Source organism: Halichoerus grypus, chromosome 11, assembly GCF_964656455.1.
Source record: "Halichoerus grypus chromosome 11, mHalGry1.hap1.1, whole genome shotgun sequence".
Classification (NCBI taxonomy): Eukaryota; Metazoa; Chordata; class Mammalia; order Carnivora; family Phocidae; genus Halichoerus; species Halichoerus grypus.
Window position 1 is genome coordinate 25,414,390 of NC_135722.1, and position 25,146 is coordinate 25,439,535.

At 42.7% G+C, this 25,146-nt stretch overlaps 2 protein-coding genes across 3 annotated transcripts in view; both read right to left on the reverse strand.

Moving 5' to 3' along the window:
• Window positions 1–12,363, reverse strand: part of NAT10 (N-acetyltransferase 10) — a 37,042-nt gene extending 24,679 nt beyond the window's left edge. Inside the window, exons 1-8 of one of the 2 annotated variants that reach the window (XM_036107077.2) lie at window positions 12,184–12,363; window positions 10,123–10,245; window positions 9,687–9,778; window positions 6,285–6,456; window positions 4,886–5,008; window positions 3,190–3,251; window positions 1,433–1,547; window positions 1,228–1,335 (exon numbers count right to left, since the gene is read on the reverse strand). In XM_036107077.2, the coding sequence (XP_035962970.1) occupies window positions 1,228–1,335; window positions 1,433–1,547; window positions 3,190–3,251; window positions 4,886–5,008; window positions 6,285–6,456; window positions 9,687–9,778; window positions 10,123–10,230 (780 nt within the window). In that variant the 5' untranslated portion in view covers window positions 10,231–10,245; window positions 12,184–12,363. Of the gene's footprint in view, window positions 1–1,227; window positions 1,336–1,432; window positions 1,548–3,189; window positions 3,252–4,885; window positions 5,009–6,284; window positions 6,457–9,686; window positions 9,779–10,122; window positions 10,246–11,681; window positions 11,898–12,183 lie in introns of those variants that run through there. The other variant, XM_036107079.2, reaches the window with a different exon arrangement.
• Window positions 12,364–17,339: 4,976 nt separating this feature from the next.
• The window catches only part of CAPRIN1 (cell cycle associated protein 1), a 38,027-nt gene continuing 30,220 nt past the window's right edge, over window positions 17,340–25,146 (reverse strand). Inside the window, exons 15-19 of the mRNA XM_036107082.2 lie at window positions 24,916–25,066; window positions 22,034–22,228; window positions 21,257–21,357; window positions 20,059–20,122; window positions 17,340–18,524 (exon numbers count right to left, since the gene is read on the reverse strand). Coding sequence (XP_035962975.1) covers window positions 18,460–18,524; window positions 20,059–20,122; window positions 21,257–21,357; window positions 22,034–22,228; window positions 24,916–25,066 — 576 coding nt within the window. The 3' untranslated portion in view covers window positions 17,340–18,459. The remainder of the gene's footprint in view (window positions 18,525–20,058; window positions 20,123–21,256; window positions 21,358–22,033; window positions 22,229–24,915; window positions 25,067–25,146) is intronic.

Sequence of the window (25,146 nt, forward strand, 5' to 3'; positions counted from 1 at the left end):
CGCGTATCTGTAAGAAGGTCCTAACAGCATTGTTTATGATAGGAAAAAAGCTGGAGTCGACCCAAATGCCTACTAGAGGACCACTTACACTGTACAGTGTAATCCCTTCACATGTTTTTAAAATCTCCATTTCCATGCACAGAAAAAGTTCCAGAAGAACACACAATAAACTGTCAAAGGCAGTTGTCTCTGCAGAGTGGGACTGCCAAGTAGAAACACCATTTTCCATTTTTAACGCACATTCTTTCCTACTTAGTGATTTTTTTTTCTATGTATTTTCTTACAGCACTACTACTGTTTTTACAGCTTCTCCCTCTTCTGCCCTTTCTCCATCCTCTCGCTCATTTCCTCTTTCTGACAAAGGGGACCAGGAAGTGGCTCAAAGCAGCCTAGAGCCTGCAGCCTGGGCTGCATAGAGAGCTATGTGGCCGACAATTCTATTTCTAGAATGAGCACGGAAATCAGCCTGCTGGGCCTCCGCCCCAAGTGGGAGGTGTCACTACAGCTGTTTTCCATCATGAGGGCAGAGCCCAGTGCCAAGAGGCCTGGACTGCTCCTCTGGCTCAGGCTGGACCAGAACCCTGAACACACCTGACAGCCTGAAGGCCTCTGGGCACTGCCCAGTCAGCTCCTACTAAGCCCAGGAACCACCAGAGAAGCTGAGTTTACCAGCCCTGGCCACCTCGGTGAGCACAGAAATGCATTCTGGAAGCTCCCTCCCAGCCCACTATCTGTACCTAAAGATCAGGTCCACACCATCACAGAGGGCCCTATCAGGCCTCACTCTGGAACCAGGGTACAAGTGGCCTTAGGCTCTCCTCTCACTTTTACGCAAAGCTGAAGAAAAAACCTTTATGTCCTTAAAACTTAACTAAAATGAAGAAGAATACAGATATATCACCCTCTCTTGGAAAAAAACGCTGGGGGGGGGTCCTCTTTAAATTCAATCCCTCTCCCCCATCGCCCCCCAGACCCTCTACTCCCAGAACAGACGACCTAGGGTGGAGGGAGAGGTAATCCCTGGACTTGTTATGAACGCAGATGACGGAGACTAGCCCTGGTGTTGCTGCATGAGTTCAAGCAAGAGAAAAGGTCCCTTCCCCAGGAGGATCCAAGTCCTGACTTGTCCTGACTTGTCCTGACTTGGCTTCCGTTGCTTTCTGCACGTTCTATTTCCCCTCTGCACTGTCTATCCTGGGGCGGGGAAGTTCGGAATGCCACACTCACCTGGTCTAGGGTCTTGCAGCAATCCACCAACACGCCCACAGGCTGGGTGTCCTGCAAGCTCTCCTTTAACTCCTTCAGCTCCAGGTCAGAAGGACCAAGACTCTCATCCTACCAGAGAGGAGAGGAGAAGGTTTGCCACTGCCACGGAAGGGTCCTCACAGAAAACACGGCCTCGCCCCGATTCCTGGACTGCTGGCTGACTCACCGGGGTCTGGGGAGGTAGGGCCTCGATACTGGCAGCATGCGAGGAGATGGGCAGGATGCTGAGCTGGTCATCGATGACGAGACATTTCTTACAAGAGGCCAGAGAGAGAATAAATCTGAGGAACAAAATGGTCATGAGGTGTTGAGGGGGAAGCAAGGCAATGTCTACACAACAAAGGTGTGGCTTTTCTTCAGGAAAATCATTTGGCCCCCACGTCTCTAAGAATGCTAGGGAAAGCCAAAACCCAGCTGGAGGGCAGTGCAAGAGGATTCTGAGCCTCCTCTACAAGGCACCTGAACGTGTTTTGTTTTTTTAAGATTTTATTTATTCATTTGAGAGAGAATGAGTTAGAGAAAGAGAACAAGCAGTGGAGGGGGCAGAGGGAGAGGGAATACCAGGGAGTCTGATGCGGGGCTCCATCCCAGGACTGCGGGATCATGACCTGAGCTGAAGGCAAACGCTTAACCGACTGAGCCACCCAGGTGCCCCCTGAACGTGCTTTATACAGCAAACAAGAACACCCAGAACTATCTTAAGAGACAGGTTACAAGCACTCCTACTGTGCACAACCATCACTGTTCCCTGCGTCACACAGCCCTTCCCACACCCTCTTAGGCTCACCCCTTGAGGACTGAGCTGTCTCAGGCCATCCTTCAGTGGGGAACTCCAAACCCCCCCCACAAATGATCACCAGTCACACAGGGAAACAAACCCATACACGAATGAATTTACCTTCGGCCACAAGGAAGAAAAAATAAAGACAAGGAAGAGACAAAAGCTCCCTTAAGAAATTAACACAGACACTCCTATGTGTAGGAAAACATGTTTTGGCTGGAGAATTCAAACTCCTCCCACAGCGCAAGAAGAGAGCCTCATGGGCTACTAGCACAGGCTTCCTTCTGTTCTATCCAGCAGCACGTGGCCACCTCCTGACCCACTCCATCTACTGAGTGAAAGCACCAGAGAGGATGAAAACTGGAAAGGCCCCAAGCTTTGAGGCCAGGACTTCTAAACCTCAGCACTAGCAACATTTCAGATTCTTTGTTGTGGAGCTGTTCTGTTCACTTTAGGCTGTTCAGCAGCATCCCTGGCTTCTACTCACTAGATGCCGGTAGCGTCTCCCGCCCCTCCAATGCTCTCCCCCAAGTCATGACACTCAAAATGTTTCCAGAGACTGGCAAATGTCCCCAGTGAGCAAGACTGCTCTAGATGAGGACCACTGATCCAGGCCACAGCTTCACATGGAGTTTCACAGGCTGCTAACTGGTGTTCCCTAAAAAAGGGCTCTGTGGTCAAATAAATCTGGGAAACGATCAGTTAAATAGGTCCCTGCTGCTGCAAGACTTTTGAGAGGCTATGACACGCTAAAATGAATCTTCACACAGGATAAACCGTATCAGCATTTCCCAGACACAACTGGCCAGAAATCCTTTTGACATAAAGTCCCTCTTAAAATACTAGTGTTCTGTGAAACACATTTTGGGAAACGGTGACCCAGACAAATTACTCCTCTGACAAAAGAGTAAGCTAAAAGCCAGAGAGGAGGAGGACTTGGTTCAAGCCCCAGCTCCCCACTCACTTTCACTGCTTCCAGTTGGCTTTCCAACCAGCACTGCTGTCAGGATCTCACCACTCTGGACCCCTGTGCTACCTGCCCTCAGACAAAAGCACAGCTCTCCACTGGGTCCAAGACAAAAATATGCTTCCCGCCATGGCTCCCCACAATTAAGGGCCTGAGAAATGTGCCTCAGACCTACCTCTCATTAAATCTTCCCACCACATCCTGATGGGCCTCAGTCCTGTATCTTGAATGCACGTCCTAAAAGAAACAACATCTGTGAACAAAGACATCCCAAAGTAAGGATGAGGCTCTGGGTCTAAATGTGAAGACGTTCTAATAAGCAACCCTGGGATAAAGGAGGTGCCAGAGCTACTGATGGAAATTCACTCCTGCAGCACCTGCTGTGCTAAACGGCCCCAACTGCTCTTTGCTGGAACTGGGATCATCAAATACTCAATGTAGTGTTTTTCATTACAACAAACTTCCCCTCATCTCAACTTGGACATCTTCCCACATTTTAGCCAGCATCATAAAATGTCTTCATTCAATAAAACGTACGTATCAACCGTGTGCCAGACATGCTGGGTATACACGGGTATTTAATGAAGCATGACCTCTGTTCTCATGGAGCCTATGGTCTAATGGTTGGAGGGAAACAAATGAGTTAAATTCTGGCAAATACAACAAATGAAAAACAGGGTGCAGTGATAGCGAATGGCAGGGCGGCAGTTACTTCCATGTGGTACAGAGGGAAGGCCCTCTGAGGTGAGAAGCGGACAGCCATATGAAAGGGGGAAGAAGGACAAACAAACTGACGTGGGCACAAGGGTCATTCATTCATTCACAAGCATTTAATCAGTGCTTACTAAACGCCAGGCACTCTTCCAGGATCTGGAGTGCACCAGTGAGGAAAACAAAGTCTCATCTCACAAAGTTTAGAGACTAACACAGGAAGTCAGACAATAAACAAATATATATGTAACCTCCGGTATTTGGCAAATGCCCTGAACAAAAATAAAGCAGGTCACACATTCCAAACAGGGTGTGAGGAAAGACCACACTGACGAGGTGGTGTTTAGCAAGGACTTGAATGCAGTGAGGAAGAGCACCAGATATCCCAGAGGCCACAGCAAGTGCACAGACCTTCAGGTGAAAGTGTAGTGGGCATGTCTGAGGACGCCTGAGGAAGCCAGAGGGGCCACAGTGGCAGGTGATGGGAAGAGTAGTGGTGATGGGAAGCAGCTAAGGTTTGAGGAAAGTCCAGGTCACCGTATAAACGCAGCTCGTGAAACCCCGAGGCCAATCCTAACGCCATTCCCAAGCAGGGCCATGGGCATATCTAAGAACATCCACGTGGCAATACTGATGGGGTCAGAGAGCAGCTCTGCATCCACTGGGACATATTCCCACTCCTAACCATGTTCTCGGCTTTGGATGGAAAATACCCCTCCCAGAGTCGAAGCTCTTGCCAAACTGGGAGTGGAACTGGCAAATGTTCCTTCATCATCCACCAGGATGAGGACTGGTGAGGGCATCTGTGCATGGTCCCTTTTTTGCAATAGACAAAGGAGGCAGTGGCTTGGCTCTCTGCAGAATACCATTCCAGAAATGACACTACGTAATAGCTGCATCATACCTGAAACTCACCAGTGTAGAATTCGCAAATACCTGAAAGCAAATGTGAAATTCAGAGATGCCCAGACCCAGTCAGGGCCACTGACGTTTCTCCACAGTGACCTCCTCATTACTTACAGTCCAAAAGCTCCCGGCCCAGAGCTTGTGCTGACCACTCACTGGAACTACTCAACAGGAATTCTTAGAAGAACGTGGCCAACAGCAAAAACACAGCTTGATCTGAACCGCCAGAGTTCAGTTAAAAGCGATACACCTACCATGGTCATCGTGTACAACTGCTTCAGTGAATTCATGGTCCGTAGGAGGATGACCACCAGCCCACCACCTTCCACTGTTTCCACAGTTCTGGCCAGCAAATTTGGAGTTAAAGCTTCAAAATCCTGGAAGAAGGAGACCTTGGAAAGGGCTAGTCATGCAGAGAGCACCCCCAGGGAAGCTCAACCAAGGGCCAGGTGATAAAAGAAGGGCTTCAGAACACAAGCCCAACACCAGAGCCCCCATCCAACTCACCAGTACGGACACACATACACACACCCCTTCCTGATGGGCAGAGAAGCGAGCCCAGCCCTGGAGAATAGGGCTACCTGGTTTTGTATATCGTGTGTGTCTAATAATCTCAGACAAAATCCTATTTGGGAAGAAACTGATTCCCACTTGCATTTCACAAATCCCTCATGTTCATTTTCTGACATGTTTACAGATAGAACCTGTCTGACAAAACTCAACTGCACCACATGGGGGAGCCACTGCCCAAGGGAGCCTTCTTCCCGGCAACCTGTAACAGCGGCGGCCTAAGAACACTCCCTACCGCTCAGTGGCGGCTTGAGAAGAGGCAAAATGCTCTCTTCTTGTCTCCAAGGTGGGATGCAAGCCAGCAGTAAGGAACAACCCACTGGAACGTAGAAAGAAAAAAAAATAACTCCCAATTCATGATTTTTCCCCCTCATTTCTTAATTTACATTTTGTAAGGTACGTTTTATAACGTATGTAATCACGGTAGTACAGGCATATAATAAACACATACCAAAATTGGGGATTTGAGCTTAAATGTGTTCTTTTTTGGGGCATGCGGGGGTCACAAGTGTCAAGGAATCAAAGGATAAAACAGACCGCCAGAGCTCAAAACAAAGAAAAACGTGAAATTTAGTCTATTAACTTGACTAGCAAGAGAATATTACCTGTGAAAAAAGGCACCAGGTAATTCTCTGTGGGGGGAAAAGTGAGGGGATTTTAAGAACGACAGGGACTGAGGGTGTTGGTGGCGGTTATGCCCATCAAGCTCTCTGGGGAGAACGCCCGAGTGCACAGGTCCCACCGCTCACTGCTCACCGAAGTCTCCAGCTAGTTCTCCTAAGGATCTGGGGACATGGGGTCACTTGAAGTTCACAGCACTTTCTCAGCTTCAGCTGGTTAGAAGCAGCTGTGACGGAGCATCTGTGTCAGCTCTGCTATCTCTAGATAAGTGCTGCTCTGAGTGGAAAAGTTTATTTTTATATGGGGTGAGGTATCAAGTTTGCTTTGGAGAGTGGCCAAGTGTTCTGCTGACAATGCTCGGGGGAGGCGGTACAGGTGAATCTTTCTCCTCACAGTCCGCCTGTTCTTGAGGGGAGCCCTCCGCGCTCGGACTCCAGGCACAGGCTGGAGGAAGCCACCCACCTGGAGGACGCACATGCCGAAAGTGTTGCCCAGGATCTTGTGGGTCTCATTGTAGTAGCAGTACCGAATGTTTGTGGCCGCCACGAACAGTTCGAAGGGGTCATCTTGCTTTATGTTCAATGTCCCATTCTTTATTTTTTTCTGGAGCTGTCGCATTCTTTTCTTCCGGTGACTGCAATCACCCCGAACACACACACCCCAGGAGAGCCAGTTAACCAGAGAGGCTAAAAGGGTGGGAGCAGGGGACAGGCCAATGATCACCCACCCAGACCTTCAGAGCTAGAAGGGAACTTGGCAACTGTAGGGCTAACCCCTCCCTTTAAAGGTGAAGGAAAGAGTAGAGAGGCTGAGGATGGGCTTCGGAGGGAGCCAGGGGTAAATCTGTGTGGGGACCCTGCTAAGCTGCCCTGGCACCTTCTGCAAATACTTGCCTTCAAAAGAAGGGTAATGGAAGGACCTAAAAGCTCCTATCTGGCCAGACCGGAGTTTGAAACCAGCCTTGGTGACCTCATTACCTTAGCCTCAAGCACATGCTTCCACTACACGGTACCATTTCCCAGAAGACCTGGGAGAGGCAGGGTGACCACAGGTAGTTTATTCATTTTTCATAAATGCATTCATCTACTTCCTTCCCCAGACTGTGGGATCAAGTCCTCAAGGACAGCTCTTACTTAAGACAATACTGACAGAGGCTATAAGGGTTGGAATGGGATCTGGATAACTCTCAGGAATCTGGAACTTTTCTTTTGTCTTAAAAACCCTGACTATCCAACTGTCATTTAACGCTTTCCTCTACAGAGAGAAAAACAGGAAAGCTCCAGAACTGAGGATTCTAGCTGATCGAAATGTTACCACAGTCCTCTAACTGAACAGCTAGAACAAAGGCCCTCCCTCTGGGCCCGTATTTCTTCATCTGTGAAAGAGGCAGTTGGGCAAGGTGACTGTCACTGGGCATGGGCTCGTGCCTTAGCCCATGACTTACAAGCATCAGCTAATCTGGTGCTCTGTCACCTCAAGACAGGGCTGGGAGAGCTACAAGAGGCACATAGGAGATTCTTACAAGTGAAGTCGAGGGGTTAAGTTGGAAAGGCAAATCTGCCCAGACACTGTGAACTGCCTAATTCTGCACCCATCTGACATTCACCAACTGCACGGCAGTGACACTCACAAGTCCCAGAAAGTTACCATTCTGCTGACAGGCAACAGGCCTTATTCTCAATCTGTATTAAAAATGCTTACCTGCCCTAATATAAAAGAATATATACAACAAAATACCTATTATGATTTACGACACAGTGACAGACAACCAAATGCTAACAATGCCTATGTACTGAGATTATGAGTGCTTTTATTTTCACCTTTGTGATTTGTCTGTATTTTCCATATTTCTTACAAGAATGCATTTATATTATTTTTTTAAAAAACCAAGACAATTTACTCAAAACTAGTTTCTTTTAGGCAGAATCAAGTCTCTTGAAGACCAAAGGATGCTAACTAATCAAATTTAGCCTTTGGAACTAAGTACAATTAAAAGACTCTTAGAGCCCGTTAAACGATGCATTCAACTCAACAAATATTATCTGAGCACCTACTACAAACATGTCAGATCATTTGAAAATACGAAAATATAAAGATAAGCAGGCGAGGCCTCCTAACTAAATGAACTTACTGCCTGGAAGTAAAACAAGACCAGGGTGCAAATGAGCGTCTTCCTGAGGAGGGAGAACGGAGGGTGAGCAGCACTGGAAGACTGACAGGCAGCGAAGAGGGTGGAGGCGCCCCAAGGTGTGACTACAGGGTTTGGGGTAAGTTTGGGGAAGGAGGCAGGCCCCAAAAAGTGGGGGACGTTTCAGAAGAGGGTGCCAGAGAGGCGGAGGTGGCATCCCGGGCAGAGGTGGCAGCAGGGCCAAAGCCGGGAGTGTCCATGGCACAAAGCAGCCAGGGCTGGAGATTCCATTTCAGAGTCAATGCCAGAGACAAACACATTTGGGAATAAAGGAGAGAGGAGCGGCTCAAGGACAGAAATGCACACTCGAGCTGGGCGGACGGTAGGAGATAAGATCAAGAAAAAGAGCACTGCTCAGGAAGGCAGCCCAAGAAAGGATCATAGAAGCCAACAAAGGAGTGCGTTTCTGATGGCACCACAAAGTAGGTTACCTGCCGAGGAACAGGCCTCAGCACTCCAAACTCCTCCATACACAGAATTATGGGTGGAACTACCAGGTTTCCACTAGATGGACTGACCCCACCTCCTCAGGCCCAGGGGTGGGCACCGCTCCACAGGAACTCGGGGAGAAAGACTGATGTCCGACATTGCTGGACCTCAACACTCAACAGCTATTTCTGCCGTGGTGACAAAAGAACACAGAAAGCAGAGCTGTAGCGGGAAAGAACAGAGCGGATAAGCAGAGCTGAGAGTGAGCAAGAACCGGGAGCGTCAGTGCTCTGGCTCTACAGCAGCCGAGGCAGGGCTGAAATCTCGTCCCCGCACATACCTCAGAGACGTCAAGAAACCCCCTTTGGGCCTAAGTGTGTTTGTGCTGGAGGGCTGCTATTTACAACTAGACGTCCTGACTACCGCAGCTTCAAAAAATAAGAGGAGAGCCAACTGTGAAACACAACAGTGAACCAGTGGAGAAAGAGCTCTGAGAGGAAGGAGAAAGAGGGAGAAAAGCTGCTGCGTGAAGTGTCTGGCTGTCGATGACTTCCCAGAGCACAGTCTGGTTACAATGATCGAAGCAGAAGCCAGCTAGCAAAAGGGCGTGGCTAGAAGTGCACCAGGCTTCTGTTTCACCACAATAAATGTGAGAGAAAATGCAAGCCTGAGAGATAAAACTGAGTAGGTAGCTAATCATTTTTTTGTTTTTTTGTGTTTTTTTTTGAGACTGGAGAGCTGAGCACGTTTACAAGAAAAAGCAGCAAGTTTCAAAGGGGTATGGAGTGGCTGGGAGAGGAAAGAGGATGCAGGTCCTGAAAGAAGTGAGAGAAGAGATCCAGAGTAGACTAAGGGGTCTGCGGTGGACATGGGATGAGGCACATCCTCCTCAGAAACAAAAGGCAAAAAAGAGACTGAAAATACAGAGTAAATTTGAGATGGGAAAAGACAACTGAAAGAACTTGCATTAGACAGGTTTGATCAGCTTAGAAAAGTAAAAAGAAAATCACAGGCAGAAAGCAAGGAATTGGGCTGGGCACTTCTACAGAGCATGGAATGGATTTGAAACTCATTGTCAGGAACGAAGAAAGGACATCAGCGCTATCGTTTTCTCTCTTCGAAAGTGTCCTCATACGTAGCACCTCCCTAATGATCCCTGAAAAACTAGGTCAGGGAATCACTGCCTGGCACTGAATTAAGGAGCAGGAATTGTAAGTGGTACAGGACACTCAAAGGGCCAAACTTACCTGCTAAACCCCAGCTCTTTCTTGTAACACCACAGCACTGAAGGCCGAGCCTTCACGGTTGCTTTGGACAACATGTGATGGAGTATGACCACCTGCCAAAGGAAGAAGTCACAGAATCTCAGGGCCCAAAGAGACCTCAGAGACTGCCAGGCCCAAGACCTCACTTGACAGATCCAGAAAGTAAATCGAGGGCCAGGACAGGGAAGTGCCCCAGGTCACAAGGCCAGCAGCACCTAGGCAGGGGCTAGAAGCCTGGTCACACACACTTAACCTCATGCTTAGTCCCCGCCGAGGTTCTCACTAGGCATCTTACTCAAAGAAAACCAGTCAAAGGGACCTTAATGCTACTATGTGCTGAAACCTCCGAGGGCCAGTAACAAGCTGACTCTGTGGGATAAGATACAAAGTCAGTCAGGAAATGTTGACTACATCTTACCTGATCCTTTCCTCGGTCTCCAACTACAACAAACAAAGACCTTTGCCGTTCAGTGACTCCATTTTCAATGAGAATCCGGATTCGGTTATCTACTTTCTTCCGATGCATGGTGAAAGATTACCACTGAAAGAGAGAGAAAGGAAACACAACTGGACGTGAACACCAGATTCTGCGTGAGGAACATTAGCTGGCCACCTCCTGTGGGGCCAGGGGTTGTGCCAGGCACATTTGTAAGTTATCATTTTACTTAACCCTCCTGGGTTAACTGCTCCCTAGGGAACATGTCAGTTTCATTTTTAAAATTAGGAAACTGAGGCTTGCGAGGTGAACAATATGTTTCCTCAGCAGGAAAGTCAGAAGAGAAGCTGCAATTCACACTTCTATCAAGGAGGTTTTTTTTCAAAACTAGAAACAATGTTCCAAAAAATAGAATGATTAAAATATATGATGGCATATTCATAGGATAACAAAGCAGTTTTCAAGAAAACTTTTTCAAAATAACTTTCAGAAATTATCTAAGGATATGGATGTAGATACTTATGAGAAAACAGACATCTCAGGACAAAGCACGATACCTTTTCTTGTACATAACATATAGGGAAAACAAACCTGGAAGAAAACACCAAAATGTAATTATTTCTGAACGGTGAGATTGCAGATGGTTCTTATTTGTTCTTTTGTTATTTGGTGTTTTTTTTTTAATTCATATACATTACTAATAGAGTCAGGGAAAGGAAATCAATGATTACTGTGATGAAATGTGTCCTAATTGTCTCCTCAAGGGAGGGAAAACCATACTGAAGCCTGTACAGATAAACCTTAAAGTCATTGTGATTACATATGACACAATATTGCATCATTACCACAATAAATACACCAAAGAAACATGAAGAATATCAATTTTATTACTACAACATAAAAGTAAGAGTAACAGGTTACCTAGAAAGCCCAGGGCCTGCTGCATTCTAAACATAAAGTTCATTAACTGCCTTAACCGTGTGGTAATCATCCTTCTAACCTCCAATCCAAATGTGGATTTTAGCAGTTCTATCTTAACATCAAACATTATGTTACAATCAATCGCTCCTTTTTCATAAGGAAAGGAGCAAGTATAAAGAATTCAAGTATCTCAAAGAAGGAAAGTGACAGGGACAGGATTCACACTCAAGTCTGCCTGACTCCAAAGCCTAAGTAAGCTCTTTCCAGCTCACCAATCTGCCCAGCTTGTCGGTTAAGTTGCTGCCTCAAAATGACGACACACTAATCAATAACTAATTATTAGGGACTGCTCTTTGCCTTAGTTACTGTGGGAGCCCCAGAAGCAATACCAGATAAAGCCTTGACTTCAAGGAGCTTTCATTCTCCTTGGAAAAAATATTCAAGTGAGACAGATAAGGGGCGATCTGTCTGAAGACAGACAAAATTAAATGTAAAATAATAGTACCGCCAGTGGTCTGATGAAGGTCTGAGATTACTCTGGACTGGAGTTGCCACGGAAGGCTTAATGGATGAAGAGGGCCCTGAGAGAAGAGAAAGAGGACTTTTCTTCATTCACTCACCTATTGGTCTAACAAAATAGCATCTATGTGCCAGTCACCGTTCTAGGGGCATTAGCAAATAAAACAAAGTCCTGAATGTGACTGCTGAATAAAGACCATAAAAGAATGAGCTGAGACACACAGTTCAAAGCGTGGGAAGATCTGGACTCGGTGTAACGCCCAGCGCCTCAGTTTAATGCCCAGCGCCGATACCAGGAACTGTGGGCAAGCCCCGCGGAAAGCGAAAGTGTTGTCACCCACCCCCTCACCCCGACCCCTAGCAAGAGATCCCTAGAAGGTGGAGATCGAGCCACGCAATCCCCCGAGAGCGCTCGAGAAGCACGCCGAGGGTGGCCGCCAATCGGGGAAGAGGAATCTGTCATCTAGGAGCGCCCATGCGGGAAGGCAGCCGGCGAGGGCCGGGCATCGGCATAGATGCAGAGACTTCATCCTCGAGCCGGTCACCTCTGGACCCATGGACACCGACCTCAACACCCAACCCAAGCCATCCCGTGTTGGGTACCTGCGCCCCGAGCCCAGCGGATCCCAGCCAGCAGACAAGCTGAAGCACGTGAGGAACCGAATCACTCCAGCAGCCAGGAGGAAGCGGCGGGCTGCCCCTAGCGGATGCCTGACCGCGCGCTCTCAGAGTTGGCCTCGCTCCGCGACGCTCGTCCCGCTCAGGCCCTAGAAAGGGCGTGCGCGCAAGCGCACTAACGGCACGGCGTGACGTGCGTGCGGGGACCTTCCTCAACCAGGTCGCCATGTGATGACGTCAGAGGCCCGGGAGGCGGAGCTGCAGCCTAATTCCTCAGCGCGGCTTTGGAATTCACCCTCTGCTTAGGACAGCTGTGGTGCCGGGTGCGATTTGCCTCACATCACTCAAAATACCCTGGCTTCGAAGGGCAAAATAAGCGTACAGGTGTCCGCACCCCCAGCTCCTACCACTGTGCTGGGGCAAGCCTGGGTTCCCAGATGGGTCCGGGGCAGCACACGGTAAGTGGTCCAGGGTTGTGTGTTAGCCTAGTTTTACGAGACGACCGACTCCAGGGATCTGTGCGTTATTTTACCGATTCTTTTATTAAAACAACTTCCCACTTTAATGTGACAAAATGAGTAAACTCTACCAGCAGACCTGTTTGATTCATCTCACTTGACCCTCCACACGTGCAGAAATGCTCCTGTAGACCTGTCGAGAATTCAGTGTGGTTTCTACCCACCAGTGTGGGTATTTTGTAAGCTCCCTTTAGGCCTTATCTGGCCATCAAATGACGGCGTTCTTCTGAAAACCAGCTCTAGGGCTCTGCTCTTGCTAAATTACTTCACCTCCTTTCTTCCTCACCCCCCACCAGCTCCCAGGCGAAACTCGCCCAAGCACAAGAACCACATATATATTCTTACACATTCTTGTCTTTGAGCCAGATCGTCGACCTTCAAGTAAACAAATCCCAACTGCTTGCTTGACATTTTTCGGATACCTCAAATTCAAATGTCTGAAGCCGAACTTATCTTCCTCACTGAAACTCCTTCCCCAAATCAAGACACTTCCAATTCTAATGTAATCATCACCAGCACCCATTTAGTCCAATATCCATCATTTTCTAATTCACTCAACAAAAATGTCAATATACCAGACACAAGGGATCAAGTGACCAAAATGTTCCTGTCACTCATGAAATTTGCATAATTCTAAGTTTTAAGTGCTGTTAAGAAAAAAATATCCAGTAAGTAAACAGTGACAAAGGATTATGTTTTAGTGGTGGCCATAGAAGGCCTCTGAGGTAATGACATTGGAGCCTGGAGCAAACACCTGAATTTAGGAAGAATGAGCATTAAGAACATTTGAGTGAAAAGCCTTCCCACGCTGAAGATGTAACATGTAGATTTCTAGATGGGAAAAATCTTGGCAAGGTGGCAAAGCAGCCAATGTAGCCAGATTACAATGAGCAAGAACAAAATGGTAGGAAATTAGGCCAAATGATGAACGCAAACAGACCAAACTTTAGAATTCTAGGTATGATGGGAAAGCCAGGAGTTTGGGAACTGGGAAGTGACAAAATCCGACCTCCCTCAGAAAAGGCTCCTTCTTGGCTGCTGTCCAAAAATCACTGCAGGACAAGAGCAGCAGCCAGCCACTGTGAGCTAGTGGTCATGGTGGTTAGAAGTGCTACAGGACTCAGGATACACTGCCAAGGTAGAACCAGGTTGCTTAAGGACTAGATACAGGGTATCAAAAACAAATGATAGCCAAAGTATTTATCCTAAGCAAATGCAGGTTAATTGAGAGATTAATTTGGAATACTCAAGACATTCAAATTGAGATACTGACTAGGACTGGAGTTTTGGGGAGTTTGGGACCTAGGAGTATTTCGGAGTGACAGAAATAGTAGTGATTGTATTCAAAGTCCTGGGATTAGATGAGATCACCTAGGAAAGATTGTAGCTAGAGATCAACGTCTCACAACTGAAGCCTAGATTACCCAGTAAATGATACCGATAACTGAGTGGCCAGTGAGACAGGAAACATTTAGAATCCATTCACTACCGTCCTCCACTTTATGTTGTAATCATTTCTCACATGGGCTACTCCAAAAGACATGTCTTGCCCCATACATTTTGTTCTCAACACTGCATTTTGTATTCTTTAAATGGCAAATTTTATTAGGTGACCATCCTTTAACCCACCCCTGGCCCCATACACACAGTTTAGAAACCCTTTATAGTTTCCAACTGTTAAGAGACAAAACTTAACATGGAACATAACTATAAAGCCATCTATAGTACCCTTTACCTATTTCTTCAGCCACTAACTACTAAAAGCCATAACTCCTCCCACTTGAGCAGATAGCCTTCTCAGTCACTGGAGATTGTACCTTTGGATGTGCTCTTCTCTCCACTTCTCTGCCTAATTACTCCTAATCCGTCAAGTCTTAGTTGAATTATCCCTTTCATCAAAGTCTTTCCTGATCATTTTGACTAGGTCATAACCTATCTGAGTCATGGCCTTTATACCTGTCATCAACCATGTTGCTCCATCATGGCACTTGCTACATTTTTGTGTCACCATGTCATTATCTTTGACGAGACTGTTCAGTGAAAGCGGGAACCACAGTGATTTTGTCACGACTGAATGCTTAGTGCTTGATGCTTGGCAAAGGACACCCAAATGTGCCAAATGAAGCCTTAGTTCAGTGGCTTAATACAGAGTCTCCCGGATATAAACACAGTAAAGAAAACTAGTATTTACAAATAAAAATACAACACTAAAAACTGCCTTGTACTAGATCAGGTGGTCTTGCATTGCCTGCACTCAGTGAGCCAGTCTTCTGCATGAGACTGGATTAGGCCTCCCAACAGCTGTTAAATTAAGGTATTAAGATCCTGACTGAAAGAAGGTGGCAGTCTAGTTACCTTAGAAGACAAGGCTACCAGATAGATTTAAGCTTCTTCCTTCTCTCCTCTCACAAGTAGCACTTCAGAGCTTTACTGGATAAAATACACAACTAATGCAGACTTCACTCAAGGACAGTAAGGAATCAGATTTTAATATTTAATCTAATGTAATTTAAGACATTCACTAGTCTTTTCCAGTATTTTTATAGACCTCAGAATGGGAAAAGGTATAGAGATAAGCCTTAACAATTTACATTCATTTTCCTGATGGTTTCCCTCCCCGCTGACTCTAGAGAAGGAATAAACAACTCAAGGGCAATACTGATTCTTTGAATATAATTTATAGTCAGTAAAAAAAGTGCTTAGTAAGAACTCAAGTAGGACGAGAGTTCAGGAACTTAAAGATGAAATGAAGAAGGGTTTGAACTCAGTGCTTACCTGTATCTCATTCCCCTAATTAGATGTATTACTGGAAATATAATGAATGGTACAAATTTCCTAAGACACTTAGGAGGCTTACTACTGAACTGCCTTCTACATTTTATGAACTGGTTGTCAACAGAGCACTTCAGTTACTGAGGCTTCTGAGAATAAACACAAATTCTCATGCCTCCTATAAGTGGAAAAGTCTCCCACATAACAGAGATGCATATATAGGAGACAAAAGAACTGCAGAAGCTAACTGATTAAAAATGTTTAAAGGATATTTGTTTTAATATCAAGATACACTGATTGCAAAACCTCTTCCATATTCTTTAGGGATATTAGGATCTAGAAATAAAACTGCTCTAACCAAGGTCATCAATGACATTCTACCTTAAAGCTTTAAAACAGAAGTCTCATTATCCACATGAGATGACTGATATTGTGCATTTAACAAGTACCTTATATGTGGAGTCTTACTATACCAAGAAGCTACAGTGACACATGTGACAGTCATTTCCTTGCAACTCTGCTAAAATAAGCATTTGACCAAACAAAAGGCCCTCTGCAGGTAGCACAAGTATTCACAGATTATACAGGACACTTAGTACCAAGACTCAGATCTTAACAGAACTTCTTTTTAAAAAGAAGTTCTCTGCCTCATAACGAGGCACTCCTTTAAAAAATATAGTCTGAATTGAGACATAAAAGCTTAACATTTAGACTGTGATGACAGAATGCCAAAAAAAAAAAAATTATAATATTTCCAAGAGAACAAACGATTCTTTTAAAAACATACATAGAAATAATAAAACTAACACCTTTACACATCTACAACATCTACACTAATGCATAGAAGTTTGAAACCTAGAAAGCATTTCTCCCCCATCTCATCTCTGAACTGATTCATAGAGATGACTGTATAAAGAACTTATTTACTTCAATTTTAAATGTCATGAAATTATTTTCTACACAGCAAATTTAGTTTTATATAGAGAAGGATTGTAAGCATACACATCTAGGGATTACCCAGTAAACCACGAATATTTTATCTATTTCCCATAAAATACAGCTAACATATGGTTGTGGTACATCCCAGGCAGATGTCATTTAAGCACACAACGGGAGGTGCTAGCATAAGAAATACTCATTTGCAAAAGTAAACAGATAACCCTTCCAATATGATGTACCACAACCACACATGAGAAAAGTCAAGAACTTCTTTTATTTTAAAATAAACATTGAAGATACCCCCCCTTCCCCACCACCCTACAAAAAACTTTTGAATGTGGAATGTTCAACAGCCTATCCATTTTAGTAGGTTACAAAACCAGCAAAAACTCCAGTTGTCTAATAATGAATGTTTGAGAATAGTTTTGTGTCTTGTTTTTTGTTTTTCTTTAGTAGCTGAGCACCTACTGGAAAAATTCCTTAGCTAAAGGCTAATAAAACAAAATTCAGTTTCTGCACAGAAAATACCATTCACTTAGTATTAGTAGCCTTTGCTGAATAGATGGGATTAATTCTCCATGAAGTCAAAGTGGGATATGACAAGCAGCATTAAGTTCATAGGCACACAGAACAAGTGCTCAAACTGCTAGCACAAATTCCAACAGTACATAAATTACTAAACTGTCATCTCCATCAAACTTGTGACTCTCCCTATGCATCTAAGTGAAGGAATCACCACTTTGAATATAAACGCCTCCATGAGAAAAAGATAATTCAGTTAGGGTTAGACAAAAGATAAACGCAACTACTACAGAAATAGCTGCTGGAGATAACCATAAAATTTGAAACACTAACAATGCATGGGGTGAACCACATAAGCTGCTAGCTGTTGAACACCAGTGTTTCAAGATACAACTTTTATAAACATGTTTTATTTGTTTTGCTTATACCATCAGAACTGAAACTACTGTCTGTCATTTCCCTAAAATAGGGAAATCAATCTAAAACACATACTGGTGCTTTGCAAAAGATAGCAATTTAAAAGGGTGGTAGCAGCAGGCATTTTATATTTTTCTTTTAAAAACCTTTAGGCTGCAGGAAAAACATGTGTCCAAGAGTGTTATGATTATCCATTAGATATTTTCATCAGTACCTGTACCAATTTAGGTGACAATACAGCAAGATCCGAGGATTAGTGACAGACAATGTACATTATAAGGAATGATATATAGTACCAATCCTTACAAAAGTCATTGTCGAAGAAACTGTTAAGTGTTCAAAAAGGTATCTAAATACTTCACATTAAGTACAGAAGCGGCCATCCAGATTACATCCCATATTTGTTGCATATTTTTCCAAAAAGTGCCAATCAAAGCCTAATTTTGCATTTTGGCTTTGTCTTATACAGTATCAGCTGTTAAAAAGCAATTTACATGTGTTTTTAACCACAGTCGTTTGGCCAGAGGATGAATAGTGCTGTGTCAAAGCTGGTAGCCAGCCTTTTATATGAAGGGCCCATGCATAATTTGGTATGCATCTAACGTTCAGTGCTCCAATTTAACCGGAAAAGCTGTGAAATGCAGTTGTTCTGCCAAACCACACTCCACTCCTTCTCAAAAGGAAAATATTTTAGTTTTGTCAATTACCATTGAATAACTCTAGGGCTGATTTGTAGATTTTATCCAATGTCAAAAGTCAATCTTGCTTTTTCCAAGCCACTTCAAATAACTACGGAGAGATCACCCTGTAAAGTGTATTATGTTTTACTCCTAAGCAAGGGTGAGGAATCTGAGTATCATGTGCAAGGCTCAAGATGACGCTTAGGACAGAACATGCAGAATAAAAATAGTTTCCTTCCATATCCAGGTAATATAAAGCTGACAATTGTAGTCCTGTCTTTATGGGATGAAAACAGTCCCTTTACAATAAGTTTCCTGAAAGGGAGAACAAATAGATAATAACTCTTCTGGTAACATATTATGGTACACTGGCCAGTGTGTTTTGGCGTTTAAACATAATCCTGTGAATCAGATTAATTCACTTGCTGAGTGTTCATTTGCGGCATCCCTCTGTTGGGTCTTGGGGGCCCTCCACGACCTAGAAGACAAAAATGGCATTTGGTTTTTCTTTCAAATATTATTTGCTTTGCCTTCAAGCAGATTTTCATCTGAAGTCAAGAAGCATGTGGGCAGCTTGTCACATTATTAGGTTTAAGAGGTCAATTCTTCAGTGTTCACCTGTCCTGGAAGTTGTCATGCGCAAATTTGCTCATGTTCTCTAGCTAAAAGAAGAGTAGAGCTAATGGAGTATTCCACCAGTACTCATTCATTCATTCATTCAACAAGTATTTATTGAGTGCCTACTATGTGCCAGGCACTGTCATCAGGCGTTGGAAATAGATACAGCAGTGAAGACAGACAAAGTACCTGCTCTCATGGAGCTTACATTCTAGTGTACACTCTAGCTTACATTTCAGTAGTAAGTAACATCATACTATCAAAATTAATAAAAGCACCAGAATGAAAAACAGACCTTGTTACCTAAACTGTTAAAAAGAAACTACATAACATTCAAAATTGTATAATGACTTGTAACAGATAAAATAACTTTTTACATGCTGTTAAAACAGATTTTTAGCTACCAGTCAACTCAACTTCCATAGAATATGCTACAAGGTGAGAAAGAACATAACCCACATTCACATGCAAATATCCTTTGATACTTCAAGTCAGTTAATTCCCAAGTGATCCATTAATTTAAAAATAAAATGCACCTTTTTGCTGGCCAGTTTCTACTAGCATTGAAATCAAAGTACTTTATAATTCCTCCTTAATATACATTTTATACATGTTATGGCCAATATCTAGAGGAAACCTATTCAATTTAACTTCCCTTAAATCAGAGAACCATTTAGAATTTCAGATCATATGAAATGCTACAGCTCTAATTGTTACACAGGTGGGCTTCCTGCCCAAATAGGAAGCAGTTTTCCTATGGTAATAGACGAAAGCAAAACTCTTTAAACATGTAATTTTTAAATATAGTTCAATAAGTTAGTTAGGATTTTGGGTGTTTTATTTAAAAGTCAGAAATAATTTGACACTTATATCACTATTAGTGATCCAAAGGCATTGAAATTTCAATTAGTTCTATCACTTCTAAATGGTTCTCTAAATGTAACTATGGCTTATCTGGCCATTAAAGGATTTCTGACCCTAAAATATAATATGCATGTTCAAAAATGAAAGAGGAATAATAAATTTATATAAATGTTCAATCTCATTCCAAAAATGTCTTACAAAAATGTTTCAGTAAGTACTTCCTAAAAACATTTAGCAGGTTTTAGGACCTGAAAAATAATTTGCAGTTGGAAAAACACTTTTTCTGAGGAGGAGAAATGTTCTAGTTTTCAAGACAATTTATATAATAACAGGGAAAGTCATTCAAAAAATTAAATTTGGGTTCAAGAGAAGTTTTAGAAACAGAGCATTTCATTTAATCCCTAGCAACAAGTCTGGTAATGATAAATGTATTCCTAACATGTAACCTACATGCAGACTATGGAACAGCTCTTCCAAGGCCAGAACAGAAGCTCCACTTAGGAGCTAGGATCACCACCACAAAATATTACCTCGTGGGGCTCCCCGTGGTCCACTCTGCCCAGAGCCTCGCTTGAAATTCTGCTGATATCCATCCTAAAAGACAAGCTAGTTAGTACTGAAGAAAATGTAATCTTTTTAATGCTTACTCATCATCTATCTATTCTTACCGACACTTACAGAACACAAAATTCTTCCTTATTCTTTTACACATTTCATCATAGCTAGAAGTTATTCTGTAATTACACTTGTTATTCTCAAGAATATTCAATGAGATGTCTCTGCTCTTAAAAATCATTTTTTTCTCCTACACAAACTTATTTTTATTCACGTATAATTAACACAGTATTATATTAGTTTCAGGTGTACAATAGAATGACTCAACAATTCTATACATTTCTTAGTGCTCAAGGTAAGTCTACTCTTAATCTCCTTTATCTATTTCACCCATCCCCCTATCCACCTCCCCTCTCTGGCAACTACCAAGTTTATTCTCCATTTAAAAGTGTTTTTTTAAAACTAATGATGTAATGTATGGGGATTAACATAACAATAAAAAAAATTTAAAAAAAAAGTGTTTGTCAGTCTCTGTTTTGTTTCTTAAATTTTACATATGAGTGAAATCGTATGGTATCTGTCTTTCTCTGACTTATTTCTCTTAGCATCACACTCTCTAGATCCATCCATGTTCCTGCAAATGGCAAGATTTCTTTTTTGTGTGTGTGTGGCTGAGTAATATTCCATTATATATACCACATCTTCTTTATCCATTCATCTAGTGATGGACACTGGGGTTGCTTCCATCCACATCTTAGCTATTATAAATAATGCTGCGATAAACACAGGGGTGCATATATCTTTTTGAATTAGTGTTTTCCTTTTATTTGGGTAGATACCCAGTAGTGGAATTACTGGGTCATATGGTAATTCTATTTTTAATTTTTTGAGGAACCTCCACACTGTTTTTCACAGTGTGAAATTAGCTGCACCAATTTGCAATCCCACCAACAGTGCATGAAATCATTGTTTTTAAGACTCTATTAAATGAGCACCTATGCTGAGTACTTCTTAAGAAAAGCAAAAGTCATCATTTTCCATAATGAAGTATCTTGTACAAAGGTACAAAATTAGCCCCAAATTAACTTAATTACTGAAGTCCAAAAAACCACATCAGTCCATTTCATTGGTGTATTTAGGTCAGGTTTATATTTTAAAGCAACTTCTACCTACCCGCTGATAGCCAGAGTAGTCCCGGGGAGCACTGAACTGAGACTGTGTATAACCACTGTTTGGAGTGTTAGAGAATGAAGGGCGGTAACCATCATATCCTCCTAAAATTTAGGACAAGAAAATAATTTTCTTATCTACACAAGGAATTTTTATTTCTTACTACTGACCAAAGGAAGAACTGAAAAATTGTAAGCCACGCTAGTTCTTTAAACTAATTTCTAGTTTCCTATCCTGATCCAATCTGTTCCTAAATTTCTGAGTATTAACTTCCTTGGAAGAGGACATTTTTACCCATTCATGCACACACACCCCCACACAAAAAAAATCCCCATGAAGTCTGATAAGGTATGGAAAGCAATTATCACCTAGAGGACACAGAAGACATGGATTTGACACCTAAAAAAATTCATTCCTAATTTTATCAATTTAAATGCCTATAACAGGACCACCTGGGTGGCTCAGTCGGTTAAGCGCCTGCCTTCGGCTGAGGTCATAATCTTGGGGTCCTGGAATGGAGGCCCACATCGGGCTCCCTACTCAGCAGGGAGTCTGCTTTTCCCTCTCCCTGTGCCCCTCTCCCGGCTTGTGCTCCCTCACACTCTCTCAAATAAGTAAAAATCTTTTAAAAAAATAATTGCCTATAACATACTAAGAATGTTTAAGTCGTACATAAGAGGCTAATGCAAATACATATCTTTCCAAAAACCATACAACATATTTCTATGTATTTTATAAATCAAAAAAGAACATAAACTTGCTGCGTCTTTTTTTTTGTACCTCTGAATCCATTGGCAGGGCCCCTGTATCCATTCATCAAGCCTCTAGCACCACGGGAACCACCACGAGACACACCACGACTGTTATAATAGGGCTGACTGCTACGTGGAAATCCAGTGTTCTGCTGGGGAGGCTGCTGGTGGTTACCAGTCACTTGATGGGGCTGGTCCTGGGAACCATGGTAGGTGCCAACCACTATAATAAAAAGAAAAAATTTATGCACACACACACACACCGCATACACACAGCACATTACAACCTGTTCTCTCACATTTTCTGGTTTAAGGGGTGTCTTATACTTCCTCCTCAAATTGTCTTTAAATTTTCATATTAACAATAGTGAAAACTATACATTAGTTAAGTCATTAAGTCCCTATTTTTCTCCTACCCATATATTAATAAGCTAAAGAGAATACCATTCTCCAACAATAATTCCAAACCTTTAGAAGCACACAAATGTGTGAGATCACAAAAATCTATCCTTCCAAATGAAACGAAAAAACCTGTATTATTAAACATCTTCTAAGAGGCATCTGCCTACTAGCACAAGAGACCCACAATAATTCAGAAGATCTTACATACTAAAACAATACAATTACCATTTTGTATCATTTGTTTCTTTTCACTATAAAGCTCCTTAGTGGTAAAAGCTTTCTCATCCTTTTAAATTTCCCTTGATACTTAGTGAAACATACAAAACCATACTCTCCCATAGCTAGACAACCATATGGTGGAATATTCAGTCAATTATAAAGATAAATCAGCAGAGGCCTTCAACTTATACCCCCCCCTTAATGCCTGATTCCATTTGAAGTACTTTTAAGTACAACCAATTTAGAAGACAGTTAAATAGCACTCACACTGGCACTCAACCTGATGAGGTGAAGAGAAGATTCTAGAAGGTTCACACTAACCTTGCACACCCCCTCCTCCTTCCATAATGGGGAGAAGTCTAGAATCTAGAAATCTTCAAAAATTAAATCCTAAGGTACCTTTCTGCTATTATCCCAATGTTTGTAATTCCCAGGAAAAATGGGATGCAAACACTACCTTTGGAAGGTATGGAAGGTAGAGACTAAAGGAAGGCCCACACCCCAGGAACAAAAACAATCAGCAACCTCTTGGCAGCCCAAATCTCCCATGTTTAGGCAGAAAGAAAAGGTGGTATGACTTGAAAAACTTCACCTGATATATTTTGTATCCTGAAGAAACCCCAAACACATTTATCAGTTCTTAGAATGCTATATGGAGTGAAAAAGCCCAAGTACGCCTAGGAGGAAAAGGGGTCATGGCTCCTTTTTGAACTATGTAATTAATGGACCAATTACACTATTCACTGTGTGATCTTTCTACAGAGTGCCTTTCACTACATTCCCCAAATTTAAAATTACAGGCAACTATCATGATTACAGGTAACATTTTCTATTTGAAGAGATTTGATTCACATGCATATAGAGAGTGGTCAAAAGTGAATTTTCAACTCAACTTTTTATCAGTAAGAATTGTATTAGTCTTGGTCAAATCTCACTGCAAGAAAACTCATAGCAGTACAATTAAAGCACTTCACTTAAAAATACCAGAAATCAGGGCACTTGGGTGGCTCAGTCGGTTAAGCGTCTGTCTGCCTTCTGCTCAGGGTTCTGGGATCGAGCCCTGCATCAGGCTTCCCTGCTCAGTGGGGAGTCTGCTTCTCCCTCTGCGCCGCCCCCCCAGGCTCATATGTTTGTTCTCTCTCTCTCTCTCTCACAAAAATAAGTAAAAATAAAATCTTGAAAACAAAACCAGAATTCCTTTAAAAAAAAAAAAACAGAATTTCTATCTAAGTGTTTGTACAGCATAAACTCTAAGTCCATAAATAATAGCCAGATTCTTGCCATATCCCTTTGGCAGGTTGTTCCTGACTAGACAGTACAATCTGCTGTGGAGCAGGTGTATTTGGGGCCTTGAGACATTGTGCTGACATGCTTATGAGTACATGGCAATAATTAAAGGAGCCTGAGAGCATGAAGCCCAGTTTTACCACTCAGCAGCTGACCACAGATAGCACAATGGATAAATATCAGATTACAGCTGATTCAAACTCCCTATTAATTACTGGTGCTTAATACTACAGGAAATGTGTAAGAATTTAGTACTGAAAAATCCATGTTGATCCAAGTCTATCAAGAAACTGGACAATTAGAATATTTCATAGTTATTTAAATCAGTGTGGTAAAATTAAACTATTAACTCGTATGATTTTAGAAAGGTTTGCTAGTTTGTTATGGGATTCCAATTAAACAACCTGGGATCTAAATAACCAAAGACCTAAAGCAGGTATTTCATACCTTACAAAGTTCAGAAATCTACGATATCTCTATCTACATTATTGCAATGTGTGTGGTAACTAGCCAACTTATGAATGACCTTACTTGCCAACAGAGACTTCGTTTCAACCTAATCTACCAAATACAGCTACCATGAGGTTTTTGCATATTTTATTCTAACTAGCACACTGACAACCAAGCCAATTCCTTACTGCTTAACTTTGTATAACTGACTTACTACCTACCAGGTATCATGCTCGTTGGCTTCAATTAATTAGCAATTAAAAGTAAAGTTGATCATAATTTGAGTAACAAGTTTAGTTCCACTAAAATCATAGAATGAAACAGGGATATTATGAATGCTTACTGACCAAAAGAAAATTGGCATAAGGCCTCAAAAAAAAGTGCAGGTAATTCACATACAATAAATATGGACTCGATTTAATGAAAAATCCATAAGGTCTACTACTAAAACAAAAACTCTTGGACACTAACACTCTGAAGTCTAAACTCTCCTAACACTATCAGTAACAGCTGGAAAGCAAGCAGCCAAGGAAGGGACGCTGGTTTTCCTACCTGTTTGAAGCTGTTCTTGCTGAAGGTCTGTTTGTTCTACTTGGTGAGGCTGACTAGAAAAGCTCTGGTTATAACTGGCCTGGTACTGATTTTGCTGTTTCAAAGTTTCTGGTTCATTAACAGGAGGAACTGGGGCATTCATATTGAACACCTGTAAGTAAATAAAGTAAATGATTACTTCATCCCTTTATGCTAATAATTTCCCTACTTTTAACAAGGCAGACCTCAATG